At 33.5% G+C, this 22,065-nt stretch overlaps 1 protein-coding gene across 2 annotated transcripts; it reads left to right on the forward strand.

Annotated features, from left to right (window-relative positions):
- The first annotated feature begins 2,056 nt into the window (after positions 1–2,056).
- On the forward strand, positions 2,057–18,393 carry LOC137406540 (uncharacterized MFS-type transporter YhjX-like). Of its 2 annotated transcripts, none has more exons than XM_068093136.1 (9): positions 2,057–2,187; positions 3,471–3,660; positions 6,314–6,440; positions 7,398–7,552; positions 9,772–9,960; positions 12,233–12,617; positions 13,844–14,065; positions 17,490–17,589; positions 18,088–18,393. In XM_068093136.1, exons 1-9 carry the CDS (start codon positions 2,109–2,111, stop codon positions 18,141–18,143), a joined length of 1,503 nt encoding a protein of 500 aa, XP_067949237.1. In that variant the 5' UTR covers positions 2,057–2,108; the 3' UTR covers positions 18,144–18,393. The 2 variants fall into 2 exon arrangements, with proteins under 2 accessions (XP_067949237.1, XP_067949238.1); XM_068093137.1 differs by lacking the exon at positions 2,057–2,187 and adding an exon at positions 2,273–2,290.
- The last annotated feature ends 3,672 nt before the right edge of the window (positions 18,394–22,065 follow it).

Genomic DNA, 22,065 nt, shown 5'->3' on the forward strand with positions numbered 1-22,065 from the left:
GAAACCTGATAATTGGTCGAAGTTACACCAATTCAAATATCAATTTCTAGTGTTATCTGCTACTAGCAATACAATTATGTTTGTATTGTCAGATAATCTTTTATCCTCTCTTATTGCAAGACTTATTCAAATTTAGTTTAGAGCACATCTATATATGCAAATCTCTGTGTTTATCTGTTTGTTGGTCTGTCATTCTAGTGCAGTTATTGCGATAAAGTTACAAAAATAAAACATTCACTTCATCCTGGATTTGAACTCAGGACATCCAGGTCTGCAGACAAGCAGTTCTATCTACTAAGCCAAGTGGCTGTATTGCTGCATGATAGAATAATATTGTGCAAATATTTATGCAGCGATTGTAAATCTACTATTGCTTACTATTAGCATGCTTGAAGATCATGGTTGCATGAGAGATCATTACGTGTAAAACCACATAACAAGCTGACTTCAGACAGAGAACATGGCTCTTATTATAGTAAGTTACTAGCTTAAGTTACTAGCTTAAGTTACTAGCATAGGCTCCTCAAATTCCTTGGGTCATTATTTTGCTACTCGTGCCATGCTGGGCATTTAGCAATTTCTAAATATATGAACCTGACCCCATAAGCATTCTGTGATGTGGAAGATATTGTCACAACCTTCAAAGTTTGCCAATCAGAGATGTAGCTGTCAAATCAAAGAATTATCTTTCAAAGAAAGTGACTATGAATCATTTTGTGTTTATGTCTAGAAACTCATCAATGATAATATCAACTAAAAAGAGACATTAAAATATTTATTTCTAATTGGCTAAACAGTTTATTACTATAATTGTTCTCTCTAGAGAGCAGCCATAGTTTCTGATCATACAGGAATCAGATCATAGCTTTCAAACACTATGTTTTCATGCTTCAATTGAGTTCAGAGTTGCCCACTGCTGATAAACTCGCATCCTACCGTTTCAATGATTTGAAGTTGCACCATACATGTAGGTTTTGCCAAGATTTGCAATGGATCCCTCAATACAGAGCTTGTAAAAGTAAACTCACTTTTCACATTTTCACATTTAGCAAAGTGAAATTGTGTCAAATGCGTTTGGATTTTATTGTTTCTACAACTTGGAGTGGAAGCGACTCCAAATTTATTTGAAACATAAAAACATGGTCAATGTCAGCATGTTTCAATGAAAATTGTATGTAGATTTTACATTAACATTCTTCCAATTGTTTCTTGGTAATGGTCATGCAGATCATCCGCTGCCTTCTGAGTCAGTATTAAATCGAATGTTGTCAAAAAAGGAATTGGTTTGGTGCTCATTAATAATATAGCTTGTCTAATCAATGTGTCTAACTTGTTTAACCTGCATCTAACTGAACCAGAAACATACAAGTGTGCAACCTTTCCGTTGCACGCTTGTATGTTTCAGCTTTTTTGGCTGCTTTTCCCAGTGGAAGATCGTGACATGTAAAACTTTAGTTGGCCAGAACTAATAGCGGTAAGTTAGCCTTGTAATCTAATAAGTGATTATTAACAGCGCAGAATGAATACTCATACGGATGGAATGCTTGTGTGATAGATGAGTTGTCTGTTATGATAGATGAGTAGGCTGTTATGGTGATATAATGGTAAGAAACCTCTATAAGTATCAAGATGAAATCAATGTTAGAGGGTATGCACAAATGTGATTTTGTGATAACACTGCTGAGCCAGAAAGTGTGACAAGTCGTTGTTAGATATTGACCTTTTTACCTCAAGCTCATTAGGAAACAGAACTTCTCTGCTATAAAAAGATGGTTAAAAGGGCAATGATACCATATAATCCATGTATGAATATACGACAGCTACATGTAGATACTTAAACCATCATGTCCTTCTAAATAGTTCCGGTTTTTATGAGCAACCAGTGAAATGCTTGATTACACATACTATAACCTTTGCATGGTCATTATACATGCGTAAATATGAGTGAAGGAGCTTTGAAAGGATTATTTCTCTGGTACGATACTCAACCACCGGAGGCTTTCGTAATGCTCCATTTCACAGATGAGAATTAGTGCAAGCCTCATTACAATCACTTCTACCAGCCTAACAAGTGAATCAGATCTGGTGACTGTTAGTAGGCTACTAGCATGAGGCTCGTCAAAGGAATCCTTTCTGTTTTAGGAGGGGGCATTTTGCTTTCCTCACTGGGCATGTTCTTTTCATGGGGTAAGCGGTAAAATATACTAACCCCCCTTCCCATAATTACGTAGTAGGTAAAGCATGATGTCTAACGTGTGAAATATAATGCACCGTTAGAAATTCTCAACGGGTAAGTTTGATTTGTTATGATATCCTAATGTCAATTTTCCTTAAGAAAAATAATGTACAACTGTCATCACTCAAAAAGTAAGCTTTTTGTACCATGGGCTTTTTTCTAAAATAAACACATTTGTCTAATATGACAAACAAAAAAAAGGTTTTTGTGACTATGCAGTGCTTTAATTTAAGTCAGGTATATGACTGGAACTGACATCAAACCTTAACACAATATCTGATCATTTTTATGAATGAAGTGTACACAAAAGACATGATTGAAATGTTCAAAGTAGATTTTCAACTCAAACTATGCTGTATTTGTCGATGACATAAATATTATCTACACCTAAACCAGTCTTGGCTATAATAAGATTCGTCTCGTCACTTTGTTGGTTCAGAGCCACAGAGTTCACAGTCTATGGTTCACAGCCCACATTTCACTGTTCACAGTCTACGGTTCACTGTTCACATAGCTCACTGTTTAAAACCATAGAGAATTTGAACCCATGACAATAGGTTCTTGGGCTTCACCATCCAGCATGTTACTACCTGCACCAATCTTTCGCAGTACATGTTTTTGAATTTTTGGACACATACTTACATCAGGTGCTTTGTCAGGACACCTACAATCTGTAATGGTGCACTAGACCTCTAGGATATTAGTGTTTTATAATATATTCTTTTACCATCAATCCAGCTTACCTCACTACTACTTGTCCCATCATAATAGCTTTGAACATATAGCTAGTACAAAAATTGCTCGTTTTGCGCATTTGCGTCACAGGTTTTAAAATTCTGAATAAACTGCGCGCAGAACATTTATATTTATCCTTCCAAGCATATGACCATGGATCATTTTCTATTTTGTGACACCAACATACTACATCTACCGTAGTATGATGCAGTTTATGAACTTTTGTTACTAAAACCTACAATTCACAAACTCGACTACTCTACAATACTATTAGATTACCAACTTTTGAAACACGCCTGTTCAGTTCACTCAATAATTCCTGATTTCTGTCTTTCCTTTTTCTGTTCTTCCTTCTGATATGAAATGAGAAACATCATTTTGTTGATGATTACCAATGCCAATAAAAAGTTACCGTATACGTAATTTTGCAAATTGTTTTTCAATGACAATTTTTAGACAAGTGTGCATCATAAGATAATTCTCTTGCGCTTATTTGTAGCAAATTTCAGTCCATACGCGATCTCCTACATAAGACTATACTCAAGCCCTAGCGATTTAGACTACAGCAGTGTCTTATGGATTCCCGGCTTGATTGCAGTCGGTTTTAGTCTTACCATGTACATAGCTGGAGTTGTTGAGAATAAAATTGGCACAAGGGCTGTGACAGCGATCGGCTCAGCTATTTGCAGGTACTTTTCTTTTAACCTCATCAACCAGAAACTTACAGTAACTTACACAGTTACTTGCCTTACTGTTAATTTAGCTGTACACAAAAAAATTGTTGCTATGTTACTGTAGAATTGTTTGCTGGAATTATGTCTTTCCTGGTAATATGCTGCAAGATCAATATTGCCATCAATTTTATATTAATAAATCTAACAACATTGTTATTGTTCATGTGTGTACATGCATTTGCTTGTATGTGTGTGTATGTGTGTTAGTCAGCGTAAAAACTATTCAATTTCACATGTTTGGCCAATTTCCTCCACATTTCACAAGCTGTTATCTAATAACTATAGACCTATTTCTATTCTGCCGGTTTTCTCAAAAACTTTGAGCAAGAATATTGCAATACTGCAACATTATTGTAGAATCTCAATTTGGATTTCAGAAAGGAAAAGGAACTCGTGAAGCATTGATAAAATTTACAAACAATACACTTGCTGCTTTAAACAATAGTCTATTTGTTTTAGGTATTTTCATTGACTTCTCAAAGGCTTTTGATACAATACATCACTCTATTTTGATAAACAGGCTTGAGCAAATAAATTTTTTTCATTCGAATTTAAAATTAATTCAAAATTATTTATCAAATCGTTTTCAATGTGTTATAATATCTCAGAAAATATCCCAACCTTTAGTAATTAAATGTAGAGTACCCTAAGGATCCATCTTTAGACCAACACTATTTTTGTTATATATAAATGATCTTGTAAAGAGTACTGATAAATTTAAAACTATTTTGTTTGCTGATGATACTAACTTATTTTATACTGCTAAAAATTTGAATAAAGATATTTAACTATAATTAATAAAGAATTAAATGCGATAAAAAATTGATGTGACCAAAACAAACTAACATTGAATGTTGACAAGACTAATTTTATAATTATTCAAATTCCACAAAATAAATTTTGATTAACAGAAAACATTTCCATGAATGGACAAAACATACTAATGATGGATAGTATAAAATTTTTAGGCGTCACAATAGATAGTACACTAAACAGGTCAAGACACATAGAACTATTGAGAAAACAACTGCGACAAAGCTTGGGACTTATTTACCAAGCCTCGTTGATCTTACTAGAAATGCCTCTTTTGCTTTAATATAATACTCTAATTAACAGTAAAATAGTTTATCGCTTGGAAGCATGGGGAAACGCTCCAATGAGCTTCTTAAACAAAATTTTAGTCATCCAGAAGTGATTGCTTAGAATAACATATCATAAAAACTCTTACTTTCCGTCAAATCCTTTGTTTAAAAGATCTCGTGTTTTGCCTATACAGCAACTTTACCAACTAAAAATATGTCTTTTAGCTTTCACACAATTTAAATCTCAAATTAACTTGTCAACGCGTTATAACACTCATCATTCCTTATTTTCATTACCTCTTCCACCCTTCTTCTCTACTGGTGGCCATAGACGGGTTGCTTATCGTGTGTCATCAGAATGGAATTCCTTGCCAATTTGGCTGAGGAAAATTGGTAGTCATGATAGCTTCAGAGCTGCTTTAAAGCAGTACTCGTTGGCCTCTCTGGAATAGATTTGTTCAGATTTCTATTGCTTAGACAATCTTGTTTTTTTCATTGACAATCTCTTCTGTTAACTCGGGCTCTGCGCCTTGAATAGCCATGCTACTGCACATATGGGCCCACATTGCACCTTACTTTTTATAATTTTCTTATGTCATGATTTAATGTGAAATAAAACCAACAAACAAATATATTTCATACCTTTCAGAGGTTTCTGTAAACCAGTCTCTTAAACACCCACCTGCAGGTTATCTCATTGAAAATGAGAGAAATGTCGTGTATACAGTAATAAATCTCTATACTCGTATTTACACTGAAGCCAATTATAGATGTGCTTTTGTACATTTGCCTTTTGTATGATGAGCTGTTGAAGTATTGATGACTGTCTTATTTTATAATAAGCATTTCATATTCACATATACGGTGAAAATATGGTAAAAGAAGTAGCTGTTTTCATTCTTACTATAATTCCTGTTCAGGACAAAAGAATTTGCAGAAGTGTTTTTTTAATCTGTGTAAGTTTTAAACCAATTTTCAGTTAATAGAAATCCACGCTGAGTTGAGAGCTATTATATTAGTAATGTAATCTTGCTGGTATTCATAGACAGCAGAGCATTAGGATTAAACTCCTTTCTAATGAGTATCCAAAGAGTTATATGGAAGGGTAACAGATCTATAATTATACTTGTGAGAAAACTCTTTTTATGGCTAATATTAGGCTGCCTTAAACCAATGCCGTCAAAAGTGTATAATAATGCATTAAATAATGCATTAACTGGATGGTAGGCTCTGTAACCTTAGTGAAAAAGACTTAAGATTTATCTTTGACCTATCTAACTGTAAGTGCGCAAGTGTGCAGTATGATTATATGTAGTTTCAGGAAAAACTCTAGTTTAAAGTTGCCTGCTTTATACAACCATATTTTAAACTACATATACATAGACTGCCGCTGTCTCGTCTACTTTTAAAACAACTACTCTAACTGGCTGTGTAGCTTGTTGTTTATTGTACTTTCTGTTATTGTGGTGTTTCCAAGTAAATTCTGGGCAACCTCAAGTTTAATATCTTTTCATGATTTCTTTCAGCTTGAGCTTGCTTCTCTCAGCCTTCTCCATCAAGGTTAACTACTACTTGTTCTGTACTACACTTGGTTTCATGTTTGGGATAGGATATGGGTTCATGTACACTCCTCCAATCACACTCGTTATGAAGGTAATACAAATAGTATGTCAGAAACATGTGTAAGACAGCAATAGCAAGACGGAGATATCTACGGTTTGAAGCCTAACCAATATTTCAGGTTATACTGATGATAATATTAACATCTGAAATGGTCTACGCTGTTGGCAAGAGACCCTGTAGACAGTTAAATGTAGAAATAAAAATAATTAGTGACAATAAAATCAACCAAAGATTTTGGTAACACATTAAATATCTTCTATTTGGTCTGTATTGCCATTTATAGCATCATTTTACAATAACGAAACTTTTACAAAATTATGTTGTTCTTGCACAACATCAAGGAAAGTAAAAATAAGAATTCTCTAAGATTTATCTGCTCTTAACTAAAACAACAAATCTATGATAAAGTATGAGCTTTACTAATACCAAGATCATGAGCTTCTAAGTTTCACTTGTTTAGAAAAGACTGGCAAGTAGCCAATTTACTTACATTTCAGTCCTACTTTTGGAATGGAAAACAGGAAGTTTCAAATACAACTATACATTATCACGAAAAACTGTGGTTTGGGGTTCAATAGAACTTTTTAATTTTAAATCTCCACTAATGCAAAGTTCCTAGCCTGTAAAAAAGCATATTTACACTACAACTGCAAGAAATCTCATTGTGCGTAAAAAACCTCAAAATTAGCATCAAATTTTTTTTAATTTGCAATTTTTTTGAAACAAACTAATAACAATGTCAAACATATATAATAACTGCTGGCCTCTTTTACATTTTTTACCAAACACTAGATTCTACCAGCCAAACTCACAGCAACTGTTAAAACTTCTAGCAATATCACATCTCCCTTTTTACAGAGCAAATCTTACAAATGAAGAGAGTTAGAGGTACTAAAAAAGATCGCTGATTTAATAATTTCATCTAATCATTCAACTCAGTATTTTTGTCTCAGAAATTTGTTTTTTGCTTTGAGCTGTGTTTTGCAGTGGTTTCCAAATTACCAGACAACTATGGCAGCCATTGTCCTTTTGGGACCTTCCACTGGTGGACTAGTGTTTAATCAAATAGAAGATGCTTATGCAAACCCTACAAATGTAAAAGCAGACCAAGTTACCACCTTGAATGTCACAGACTCAGACAGGTTAGTACACAATACATTAAGTTTATGAAATAGCAAAAAAGAAACATTTTGTTTAAAAAGTTTGCAAAAAATGATGGTGATTTTTGGAAAAATAAAAAATAAACAACAAATTTTTATTTCTTGTTTACAGCTTGTTTTGTATAGTAATATATTATATATATAGTAATGACACAAATTGACAAAAAAAGTTTTTGATGAAAACAATGTGACTGACTACAACATTTAAAAATTATTCTGTTTTGCTATTACAATATGTTTTAACTGTTCGATTACTTATTCAGCTTAAACTTGTTAGCAATCAATTGAAAATTTATTCGGTTGAACTTGCTAAATATATGAGATTAATTTCTTGTTAAAGTCAGAGTTTACATTTTTTGTTAGTGAATTTTGTTTTAAGTTTTTTTAACTTTGGCAGTCATAGATTGAGACTCTTATTTTGCAACCTACTTTCTAGCTGCTGCCTGTCATGAAAAGTTTTTTTTATATGCTGTTGCTAAAACAATACTGAACAGGAAACACCTGATAGTAGTGAAACACCTGTAGTCTGATTGACTGCAAACAACTAAAGGGGTCTGATTGACAGCAAACAACTAAAGTAGTCTGACTGACATTAAACAACTAAAGTATTCTGATTGACAGCAAGCAATTAAGTATTTTGATTGACAGCAAGCAATTAAGTATTTTGATTGACAGCAAACAACTAAAGTACTCTGATTGACAGCAAACTACTAAAGTAGTCTGAATGACAGCAAACAACTAAGGTAGTCTGATTGACAGTAAGCAGCTAAAGTAGTCTGACTGACAGCAAACAACTAAAGTAGTCTGAATGACAGCAGACAACTAAAGTTGTCTGATTGACAGCAAACAACTAAAGTAGTTTGATTGACAGCAAACAACTATAATAGTAGTCTGATTGACAGCAAACAACGAAAGTAGTCTAACTGACATCAAACTACTAAAGTACTATGATTGTCAGCAAACAACTAAAGGAGTCTGATTGACAGCTAACAACTAAAGTAGTCTGATTGACAGCAAACAACTAAAGTAGTCTGATTGACAGCAAACAATTAAAATAATTTGATTGACAGTATACAACTAAAGTAGTTTGATTGACATCAAACAGCTAAAGTCGTCTTATTGACAGCAAACAACTAAAGTTGTCTGATTGACAGCAAACAACTAACTAAAGTTGTCTGATTGTCAGCATACAACTAAAGTTGTCTGATTGTCAGCAAACAACTAAAGTTGTCTGATTGAGCATACAACTAAAGTTGTCTGATTGACAGCAAACAACTAACTAAAGTTGTCTGATTGTCAGCATACAACTAAAGTTGTCTGATTGACAGCAAACAACTAAAGTGGTCTGATTGACATCATACAACTAAAGTTGTCTGAATGACAGCATACAACAAAAGTAGTCTGATTGATATCAAACAACTAAAGTAGTCTGATTGATATCAAACAACTAAAGTAGTCTGATTGACAGCAAACAACTAAAGTTGTCTGATTGTCAGCAAACAACTAAAGTTGTCTGATTGACAGCATACAACAAAAGTAGTCTGACAGCAAACAACTAAAGTAGTCTGATTGATAGCAAACAACTAAAGTAGTCTGATTGATATCAAACAACTAAAGTAGTCTGATTGATATCAATTTGATATCAATCAGACTACTTTAGTTGTTTGATATCAATCAGACTACTTTAGTTGTTTGATATCAATCAGACTACTTTAGTTGTTTGATATTATCAAACAACTAAAGTAGTCTGATTGATATCAAACAACTAAAGTTGTCTGATTGACAGCAAACAACTAAAGTTGTCTGATTGACAGTAAATAACTGAAATAGTCTAATTGACAGCAAACAACTAAAGTAGTCTGATTGACAGCAAACAACTAAAGTTGTCTGATTGACAGCAAACAACTAAAGTAGTCTGATTGACAGTAAATAACTGAAATAGTCTAATTGACAGCAAACAACTAAAGTAGTCTGATTGACAGCAAACAACTAAAGTTGTCTGATTGACAGCAAACAACTAAAGTAGTCTGATTGACAGCAAACAGCTAAAGTAGTCTGATTGACAGCATACAACTAAAGTAGTCTGATTGACAGCAAACAACTAAATTTGTCTGATTGACAGCAAACAACTAAAGTTGTCTGAATGAAAGCAAACAACTAGTGTAATTGACAGCAAACAACTAATGTTGTCTAATTGGCAGGTACTTTGAAGATGAGAAGATTTTGGATAGGATTCCATCATTATTGATGGTCATAGCTGGTGTGAGTCTTGCTATGCAGATAATTGGAATTACATTTCTATTTCCTCCTCCGCAAAACGGAGAAGAAGAAAATCAAAATATAAAGGAGAATCATGAAAAAGAGAGCCTCCTTAGCTCGGAAAAAAAAAGGTACATACATGTATGTTGCTAGAATAGGGAGGTTTGTGATCTACTACTTACTGGTTTTGATACAAACAACTAACGTCATCTAACCTTCAGCGCTTTTTTTGGAAATCTAATGCTATTGTGACATTTTGTAATTAGTATAGTTTGTTGTAGCTAATTAGATTGTGCATGAAAGTAAGAAATTCACAAGAAAATTACTTAAAATAAAAATTCACAAGCAGATGAACTGAGATTTAATTGTATATATAATCTAGCAACTGCTAAATTATAACGCTGCTAACAATTCTAGGAATTATTTACAGTTTACATTTTTAACAATCCACCATCAGTCTCTAGGTAATAATTTTATGCACAACATAGCGTTTTGCCATTACAACTCATGGCTTTTCTTACATCTTTAGGCTGGTTATTTCTCAGCTAGTGTTTTGCAAAATATACGGAAAAAGGATTTGCATGTGCAATAGACAACACAAATTGTTTGGGCTATCAGTTTTTGATACCAAGCTGCCTTAATTCTAAAAGCTTTAACAAAAATGTTAGCTTTTTGGCTTTGTAAAAGTTTTAAGTGCCATCATCGATAGGCATATTTTATGTACATTAATATTGTTTGCAGCTTTTTATTCATAAATGTATTTGTCCAATAATAAGGTTCAATATTAAACCTTTTGAAATGTAAGCAATGTTAAGAAATTTTTCAAGCTAGTTTTTATGGCAGGCCAGGTTCATTGACTATTCCAGGTTTTTATAACTTCTATATTAGGAGTTGTTACTTTTTATAGAGTTGCTATGCCTTCATAGAAGCTTATTTTTTCATGAGTTTTTATTCTTGCATGGGGGTTGTTATTCCTTTATAGAAGTTGTTTTTTTTAGGAGCTGTTATTCCTTCCAAACTAAAAGTTGTCCTTTCTTGTTAGAGTTTTTATTCTTGTGTGGGAGTTTTTGATCCTTTTTAGGAGTTATTATTTCAGCGTAGAAGTTTGTATTCCTGCATAGGATTGTACAAAAGTGCTTTGTGCAGTCAAGGAAAGTTAGATGGAATTTTGGTCTTTTAGCTGATTTAAGATAAAAGCCTAAACAGCCAATTATAAAGTAATTTAGTTTTCACTTACTAAACGAACTATATCAAACTCACAAAAAATTACCAAATTTATAATCACTGAAAAATATTAGTGGTCTCTGGGATAGAAACTTTTTTATAGCTGAATAAAAACCAAAAGAATTGTCTAATCGAACCACATTTTTATATCTGTCTAAAAAAAAGGTTTCGTAAAGGCATATTCACTGACTACTACCATTTATTATGCAACTTAAACCACAAGATATTTTTGATGAACCATGCTCTTCAATCTGTTCTAATCTCCCGATTGGCTGTCAGGGTATCAAAAACATCACACTCCATATGTGAATATGTACTTGACCTAGCCTCAATTTTTTTCAATTTTTGATATTCTCGATGATTGCCTAGCACTACCATGAAAAAACCCAGCACCATCGACAAGTACTGACTAGCCCTAGTGATGCAATGACTTGAGTTACTTGAGACAATGGTGAATAAAAAGCAGAAACTGCAAATCTCAGCAGTGGTTGTAAATTCAATAGTCATTATCTCACTTATTTTCAATAAGCTTCCGGCTCTCAGGGCACAAAAGATTGTAGTACAGCTCAACAAGATAATCACTTTAAATATTTATTTGATTGTATGCGTGTGAGTGCTGGAATTTGAAAACTCTCTTGTCCATATTTTCGTGTCAAAATTTTGTCCTATGAACTTTGACAAACTAGTCCTAGCATTGTAATTAGATAAATGAACACCCCTTTTAACCACATGCTGATAGCTTTGACCTATTTATCTTCTTCCTTGCGTCATGCTAACTTGATAGCGTTCTATCTCTAGATTCGCATTCTATTCTTCTATCTACGGTTATTAAATGTAATGATACTGTCTATTGTTTTATGGTGCCTTTTGAAGTTTGACTTGCTTATGCAGATATTGTTAGTCTCAGGTCACCTGTTTCCACATTTCGACATTCTGAGCATGTTCCTTTTATTGAACGAAAAACAAGTGTTTCTGTGTGCCTGTAGGTACCCAGTCCTCATCCCGTCTTTTAAGCTTATTAGGATTAGTATATTTTAAACACTTTATTAGCTTGTCAAATCATCGTTACAGTATCGTTTTGATATTTCATAGCCCTATATTATAGTCAGATTTAACAAAGCTTTACCATAATACTGCTTGATAAGAAAGACAATATAAACTTAAATTTTATATTTTTAGTATAGAGAGCGATTCAAACGATGATGATGAGGAACCCAAAAAACATTTGTCAACAGCAAGACGTACAATTAACCAAGCCTTTGGACTTGAAAAGTCAACCAAAAAAGTTGTTAAAGAAATCGATACAGCTCCTATTCATCGTACAAAGTTTTGGGATTTGACGATACGGCAGTCCGTCGTGCAGAGACCTTTTATCATATTTTGGGTCCTGATGCTAATCAACTGCACGTCTCTGAACCTCATCACAGGCCTCTACAAAGGATATGGATTAAACAAAGTAGTGAATGATGACAGATTTCTCACTCTCGTAGGATCAACAGCCTTACTTTTCACCGCCCCTGCAAAAATCGCAATGGGACTTTTGTCAGACAAACTGTCCAATAGGGTGAGTGATAGCAATTGCAAAACCATGATATTACCATCTTTAACCTTTTTTGCTGCCAGAATTAGTGAGTGGGCCAATATTGTCATTGTTATCCGGACCTGTAGGTTAGCTTTTCAAAGAGAGGTAGTAGCTGCGTCGATTGCTTCTTATATACAACGAAATCTCTATTTGAGCGCCGCTATAGAAGAACAATAGTAAAATACAGCACCCCCTTTAATTGAATGCCGCTTGAAGGAAGGAATACGTGTGCACATACTTGTGCAGCACTTGCAAAAAAGCTATCGGTTAGTATTTTCGTACCAGCATCCTTATTAGCACGCTTATTAATACGCTTTATACTTTACGCTTACTAGCATAACGTATCGATTATAAGCATATTTAAATATAATATTATGCGCAAGCTGGCTTCAGACACGGTTCTTATTATAGTAAAGATTTAGGGTAGCTTAAGCTACTCAAATTCATAAGGTAAAGACACTTAGCCAATGGAAACTACATTACCCGTCATGGTTTATAAGCTGTGTTAAATCTTGAACAAATGTGCAGCATATACCCGTGCATTTAGCTAGTCGTAAGTAGAAAGTGATCAGTAGGAAATTGTCTACAGAATGGTACTGATAATGACTCGGTTACATTAATAACAATTAATTTTGTCATTGTTGCTGTGGTGGTTGCCATGGCTTTAGTGAGGGTGTGCCTGAGAAGATCGACTGTTACAATCATCACAACTAAACTCTAATTTGAAGTCACTAAGGTCTAAATCTGATGCATTGTTTTCAGATTTGTTCATAATGTAGTTTATACCTTGATCTGAAAACTTTAAGATGCTTGGAAGACTGATGAAAACACTCTTCAGAAACATGCATGATGTAATAGCAGTCCGTTTTTTACTCTGCAGGTTGATAGTTTGTTCCTTGAAACATTGAAAGTAACATCATATAAATGGTTAATAGCTTTGTCCGTCTAATGTGTTTTACTCGGAGCGTTTCTTTTTTTGACAAAATTCTATACTTCAACGCATACAGGAAACGGCCAAGCAAAAATGCCAAGGCTGACGGAATTAATGTCTTTCTGGGTACAGGACATAATGTAGGCAGCATTAGTTTCACTTCGCCAAATCAAATGATAGCCAGAGTGCTCAATATCATTTGAGTGAGGTGCTCCACGGTGATAATAGCCACAATTAGGACGAATGCTCAAGTACTAATGGTTTTTTCTATTTTCAGTTGGTCACGGGACTCTGTTTTGGGTTTCAAGCACTTCTTTACTTGACACTATTTCTTCCGCAAGCTTTTGCTAATGAAGCTGGAAGAGAGCTGCTGATGTTTTGGACATGCTTGTCCTTTATGGGTTCTGCTTCAGCTTTTCCACTAGTGTTGTCAGGAGTTGCAAAGGTTTTTGGCCTTGAAAACTCAACGACCCTTGTGGGAATTATGTTTTCTGCAGAGGTAAAGTAAAACGCATATGTACAATAATGAATGTTTTAGGAAACTTGTCAGCTCAGTTCTTTTGTAATTATTTATATGTGTAACTCCCCCAGCATCGAATGGCCGGAAAAAAGGATTTTTTAAATTTGTTTGCACAATTCCGTTGCTCAAATATGAAACTATAAAATGATCTACTTTTATAGGCTCACACTTTGTACAGTCTGTGCAAATAATAAACACTGAAAGCTTTCAGAGTGAAAATCTAAAAAAGAATTCAATTTATATAGACATATATACATGTGTCTGTGTTTGTTCAGCTATAACTATTAAAATCTTGGATTTTAAAATTCTGCATTATGGTGGGTCTGAACTCACGGCGACCACTAGATTTAAATTCACACGCTTTACCACTGAGCTATTCAAAGCGTATTGATCATATACTCTATCATATACCATATAGCGTATGCACGTGATAAATGATGTATTATTTGAAACTATGAATTCTATCAACTCTATGAAACACAATGCTTTTTGTGTTTTTTGAATTTCTGTTTTTGGTTTTTCATAAGGTTCAATTGCTATATCTGTGGTCAAGGCCAATTCTTGTTACGCGGACAATTGTATTATCTTTAAAGGAAGAGCCTTGGCATTCTCTCTCTCCGTTTGGTCAGACAAAGACTGTACGATATCTCATTTTTACATTTTCACCAGTATCATATATTTGTACCAGTATCGAGAGTTACCAGTATCATCGTATCCAAAGTTTTGATAGATAGCTTTTGGTAAAACAGTAACCTTTTTTATACACACACACTTCTATGCAAAAAATTTTATTATTACTTCAATACATTCAGGATTTCTATTTTGCTTTCTCAGTTTGTATTAATTGTATCATTGCCAAATCATCTTTCATTGTAATCGTAACAAAACAGACTTAATTTAGCTATTACTTGCTAATTATTTCACATTTACATTTAAACCCTTTTACAGTTGTTTTATTTTTTTTTAATTTATTTGACCTATACAAAACATTTTACTCGTGATATGAAGTTTAAAAGTTACAATTGTTTGTCAAAGTTACAAAACCTTTACAGTTGCTTTCATTTTTTCTCTTAATATATTTCAACCACACAAAACACTTTTCTCATGATATGTAGTTTGAAAGTTAGAATGGCAAATGCTGTTATATGTTTAATACAAATCAAAGACTTTAGTACAGCTAGTACAGGTAGCTGTACAGGTAGTACAGCTACCTGTACAGCTACCTGTAGGTGTACAGGTAGCTGTACAGGTAGTACAGCTACCTGTACAGCTACCTGTAGCTGTACTACCTGTAGCTGTACTACCTGTAGCTGTACAGGTAGTGTACAGCTAGTGTGTATATACTGTATATCTACGTGTATATATAAATCTCAATGTTTGTCCGTGCGTTCGTCCGTACTTCTGTCTGTCTAGCTATAGTGATAATAGTTGAAGAATGAGAAATGCGCTGCGAACTAGATTAGAACTCACGACCCTCAGTTTTGCAGGCATCTATTTCTCTAATACACCACACTGACCAACTTGCTGCACTATGAAATAGATTTGGCACATACTTGGAATACATACCAATCTTTCATGGCTTTACGTTAAACACTGCAGCTAGCGTTATGTGTAAAGGTATACCACAAGAAAAATCCGTGAAGCCGTACTAAAAGAAAAATTCATGCCCATAAGTTAAAAGATGCTTAAACTCATATAGCCAACAAAACTATTGCAATCAGTATGGATCTGTAGCAGGCACTGCAGCTGGTACAGTATGCATTATACAGAATTAAACACAGTAAACATAAATAGCAGAGTTCACAGAAAAAACAAACACCTTGGTTTAAAGGTTAGAATGGTGGATGTTGATGTTGAAAATGTTGATTAAAAGTAAGTTTTCTGTGCAAAAACTTTGTTTTATTACCCGTACAACGCCGGACATCCATCTAGTATATACATACACATATATACATGTATATATACATGTATATACAAATTAGTAGAAAATTAGATAGAATACATATTTTGGTTAGCTGCTGTCAGTTTTGTGCTTGTGCAGGTATTAGGCTGTAGATCTCCACTGAAACAAAATGGTTGTTTTTCAAACACATGTATATATCTCTGTCACGGGATGCCTCTTTAATTCCGTGATGCCTCTCTGATTACATGATCTATCACCAATCACGTGATCAGAGAAGGATTCCAGAATCCCAATCTGATATATCATATATATATATACATTGTATATATATGTATATATACATTGTATATATATATATATATATGTATATACATTGTATATATATGTATATATACATTGTATATATATATATATGCATATATATATGTATATACATTGTATATATATACATTGTATATATATACATTGTATATATATATGTATATACATTGTATATATATACATTGTATATATATATATATGTATATGTATGTACATGTATATGTATGTACATGTATATGTATGTACATGTATATGTATGTACATGTATATGTATGTACATGTACATGTATATGTATGTACATGTATATGTATGTACATGTATATGTATGTACTTGTACATGTATGTACTTGTACATGTATGTACTTGTACATGTATGTACTTGTACATGTATGTACTTGTACATGTATGTACTTGTACATGTATGTACATGTATATGTATGTACTTGTACATGTATATGTATGTACTTGTACATGTATGTACATGTATGATCAGAGAAGGATTCCATAATCCCAATCTGATATATCATATATATATATATATATATATATATATATATATATATATATAAAGTAAAGTGCTCAATAACGAGTCAATTAGAGCTGTGTATGACGTTTATTAAAAACTACAGGTTAAAATCATTACTACTATTAATTTCATGCAATCACGTTGCAATCACGTTGCAATCTTCAGGTAGAATGACTAAACTGTATAATGTACAAGCTGTAAAATTACTTTATAAAGCTGAGGGCTCAATAATATTGTATGATATATATATAGTATACATCTTTTACATCTCAAGGCCTGGATGTCCTGAGATCAAATCCAGTGCTATGTGGATTTTTCAATACCACGTTTTAATTGCTATAACTGGACATAAGATTTAACAAAAGACAAAAAAGATGAAAGGCAAAAAGACAAACACTAAGGTTTAAATATATATGGAAGTGCACATGTCTCAACCGCTTAAATTAATAAATATATCTCTATTTAAAAGACTTTGTGTAATGCAACAAGAGCGTTATTTGTAAGAAATTTGGATTCATCTGTGAAGATGTCAATTTCGTAAATTATAAACTTAATAAGTATAGTTTGTTGATTGACATGAACCGTCAGTAAAATATAAAAGATAGTTTATATTTTGTTGGCTCTGTGCTTTTTTAACTTTTATCTTTTGCAGACATTCGCCGGGCTGCCTTCTATACTGATATCAACTTTTCTTTTGCCGCGGATTGGCTATATTGGTGTATTTGTTCTTTGTGGCATATTTTCAGCAGCTGGTAAGTCATATATACTTTAAAAAGTGTAGACTGTAGATACATGTAGATCATATGTACTTTGTGAAGTGTAGATACCCTCATAGTTCACTTAATTTTCATTAACCTGTAAACAATCTGTAATGTAGTTAGTCTATGTTCACTCCTAAGAGATAAAGTACCACCATAGACTAGTGTGCAAAGATGAGGAAATATTTACATGGAATCAAAAATAGAATGTATCACCTTCCAATTGTAGCTCAACTTTGCAAAAATAATTTTTTCAACTTTTTTGATCTTATTATGACTGCTGAATATTCATGATAGACAATTGTTCTAATTCTGTTATAGGCTAATTATTATGATGCAATAATTAGCGTTGTTTGCTGCTGTTTTGACATGGAATGTTATCAAACAAGCTTTAGAGGAAAACAAATTACTAATTGCATTAACGTCTTAGAAAATGTTTATTTTTAGTACACAGTAAAAGTACGTACATATGTTGTAAATATATATTTGTAGCAGCTGCACTGACCTTGTTACTTGATGTGAAGACATCTGATGGGAAATATGTATGAGGATCAAGTTTCCTAGATTTACCAACTTTTTGACCTCTCGCTTGCTGATTGAAGAAATCTTACTGTCTTGTTTTTAGCAAACTTATTTTGCTCTGTAGAAAACTGCTACAAGTATTTTTAAATGCATGTAGGTACATAAATCTTTAAATTGTAGATAAGTATTGTTACTATTTTGCTTTTGCTCATGTGTAATAACAACTAGTTTATATTAGTAGATGTGTGATATATAGAAGTAGTGAGAGTTTTGCTATTAGCCAGTTTAATAATGTGAGCGAACAGCTTCTCGTGACGTTATGCTATGACCTAGCCTGTCTTGACAAGCTGTTGTTTTTGCGTAGTTGTCCCCCCCCCCCCGTCGAGCGGCGAGCAACAACAGCTTGTCACAAGACGTACTGTACCTGATGCATCAGCTGCACTTATAGGGAGTTGTTCTCTTCCGTCTACGCGGCTTGGCTGCGATGTTGTCAGTCGCTCCATTGGTAATCATAACGGATTTCACGCAAAATTTATGTAAAAACAAAACAAGATTACAACGTTTAACCAAAGACCAGTTTCTGTGATAAACTTTAGTAGAACTTAAGAATAAAATAAACTCAAAATAAAATCCAAAAGAACAAATAAAACTGACTGATACAAAAATAGAAATAAAACTGACTGAGCGCACAAATAACGACATGTTTAGTCGCTGTTGTTGCCTAAGTTCTCAAATTCTATTAAAGTTTACTGCAGAGAGGGGTCGCCAGTTAAACGTTCTTATCTTAATTTTTCTACATAAATTTTTGCGTGAAATCCAATGATGACTACGATTACCAATGGATCGACCGGAATAACATCGCAGCAGAGCCGCGTAGACGGAAGAGAACAACTCCTTATAAGTGCAGCTGATGCATCAGGTGCAGTACGTCTTGTGACAAGCTGTTGTTGCTCGCCGCTCAACGGGGGGACAACTACGCAAAAACAACAGCTTGTCAAGACAGGCTAGCTATGACCCGCCGTCATACGTAAAGCAGTTAGGTATTGCTCTGATGTAATGCCTTATATTGACACGCTAGCAATTTGACTTCTATAGTCCAGTGGACTAGGCATAAGACGTATGAGCAGCTGGTCCGGGCTCGAATCATCTTCGGTACGGAATATTTAATTCAAGGTCTGTAGCCGGATTTCCGACATACTTTAGGACTTACGGCGACATACTTTAAGAAATATATACAGTCATACATAGATAACTCGAACTTCACAGAACCGAGCAAAAGTGTTCAAAATATCAGAGCGTTCAAGTTATCAGAGCACTATCACAAGTCCATGTATTTACTTATTTATTAGTAGATACATGTACATATACAAACTATAATATAAATCAAAAGCACAAATGGCTTGTTTCAAATTAAATGCTTCTAATGTAAAGTTTAAAACGTTTTTATTAAAAAGTATAGAGATTTTTCTATCACTTGAGATTGGTTTGTTGTTTGAGGTGATGTTATTGCCAGGACGTTTTTTAGATTGAAATTGGCAAAACTTGATCGTTGTTGAAATGCTCAAAAGAAAAGACATCTTTTTCTTTTAAGCGTTTTACCCACGATCAATTTTGCCGATTTTTCTTGAAGTTTATGCAAAGATTACCTCACTTTACCTTGCTCCCGAAGGGCGGTCGCTAATATAATATTGCTAATATAAGCGGATGTTTGGTATAAATCAAATTTCACCAAACCTTTAGAAAAGTCGTTGACAAAAATATTTTGCAGATGGTGGTAATAACGACGCTTATGAATTACGAATAGTTGAGGTTTACCTCTATGGCTTGGAATAAAGTGATTTTCTAAAGCGATAACAACCGTTTCGGTAGCCGTTGGGCAAAAAACAGTTCGAGATAACAGTGTTGAGTTCGAGTTATCTATAGCAATTTATCATTACGTGGAAACGGACCAAAGAAACTGTTCGAGTTAACCATGTGTTCAAGCTATCCGTGGGCGAGTTATCCATGTTTGACTGTATATAGATGAACAAAACTTGCGGGAGTTGTATACCCAAAAATCTCACAACAACAAAAAGCAGATAATTACTAAATGGTCGGTTTGGTAGATATTTGTATGTTAGCTTTGAATAATATAACTCCACAGAGGCTAACTGCTTTATCAGCTGAGATACAGTTGCTCAAATAGCACAAATATACCACAAATAACAATATACCACAAATAACAATATACCACAAATAACAATATACCACAAATAACAATATGCCACAAATAACAATACACCATAAATAAAAATATACCATAAATAACAATATACCATAAATAACAATATACCATAAATAACAATATGCCATAAATAACAATAGATCAATAAATAACAATATATCACAAATAGCATTATACTATCAATAGCAATATATCACAAATAACAATAAATCATAAACGACAATATACCACAAATGAAAAAAATCTATCACTGAAGAACTATACAAATGAAGAGCTCAGCAAGGTAAACATTGAAGTTCATACCAGAATATTGATGTTCGCTTTTAGCAGGTGTTCTTCCTGTAAATTTTTTTATTCTAAACAGTAAAGGTGATTAGAAGACCAACAACTTCAGGTCATGGAGAAATAATCTTACTAACTCATTAATTGCTAGTTATGTCTTTTCTGTCTGACTAATCAGTGTAAATTAGGACTCCACCCACTGATCATTGTATAATTCGTGGTAAATGGACAAAGTAGAATTCAGAATTAATGTATGCATGTTTTGAGCATTTTATCCGCTTGCTCTTAAAAGTGCTTTTCCACCTACACTTGTTGACACATGTCATCACTTTTGGCACATGCTATTATTTTTTGGCATTTTTTGCACTCTACACTAGTCTTGTTGACACATGTTGCCATTCATTTACATGTGTAATTCTTACTTGTTGACATCTACATGTACTACTATCTACAGTCATGTTCATAAATATTAACACTCCTGTCATTTTAGAGTGTTTCTAACTTCAGACCAAAATTCTTGAGATTGTTGATGACCATATACAAACCTTATATCAAATTACAGCTTGAAGTCTCCTTCATCTGATAAACCCAAAATTAAATTTCCCAACATAGGTTGATCTTGATTTTTGAAGTTTAACGGCAGGAATGGCTAAAGTCATGATACTTTCAAGAATGAAAATACTGGATTCCACATTGGATTCCACAGCTCTGAAAAGTGAACAAACTCTTTGATATGAGTTAGAAATTAGAAATAATTGTCTCTGAAGTAATTTTTAATGGAATTGTGGGTAAAATATCAGAGCTAAAACATTATTGTTTATTGTTCAAAATTAACCCAGTCTTGAGAATGAGAGGAGTTCTTTCAATGTGTATGGATTTAGTCTCATTGGAAAGAATGGAGTTTCAGCTTCACTTTGATATATAAATTAGTGAATAAACCATAATTATAAGACTTACTCAGGCTTAATTATAATCCTCTCATCTAAAACTACTCAATTCCAAGGGTGTTAATATTTATGAACATTACTGTACACTTGTCATTTATAGATAGATGTTGTTATCTATGTATTTTAACAAATATTACCATTCAATAACACGGCGCTGCTAGTTCCACTTTTAGATGCATAATGCCAGTTTTTGATGCTTTTAGTAGTTTTGCCAGTTCAAAAGCCCAAAATAATTCTGAGTTCAAAAGAAATTAATGATAACAATCTTGGTGAGAAACAAAATGTCCAATTGTTTGCTATGGTTTCAACTGTAACCAAAAAGCTGAGAAAAAAACAAGGTTGTGGGAGAACAACAATGGTGGGAGATAATAGTCAAGGAGAGTTGAAAAAGTAGCGCTTTTTTTAATGCTAAAAATGTCAGATGATTTGAATTGATTGATTATTGCTTATAGTTCATTGATTAGAAGTCCCCATACCTATCTTCCATATCTTTTA

Source organism: Watersipora subatra, chromosome 10, assembly GCF_963576615.1.
Source record: "Watersipora subatra chromosome 10, tzWatSuba1.1, whole genome shotgun sequence".
NCBI classification, from domain to species: domain Eukaryota; kingdom Metazoa; phylum Bryozoa; class Gymnolaemata; order Cheilostomatida; family Watersiporidae; genus Watersipora; species Watersipora subatra.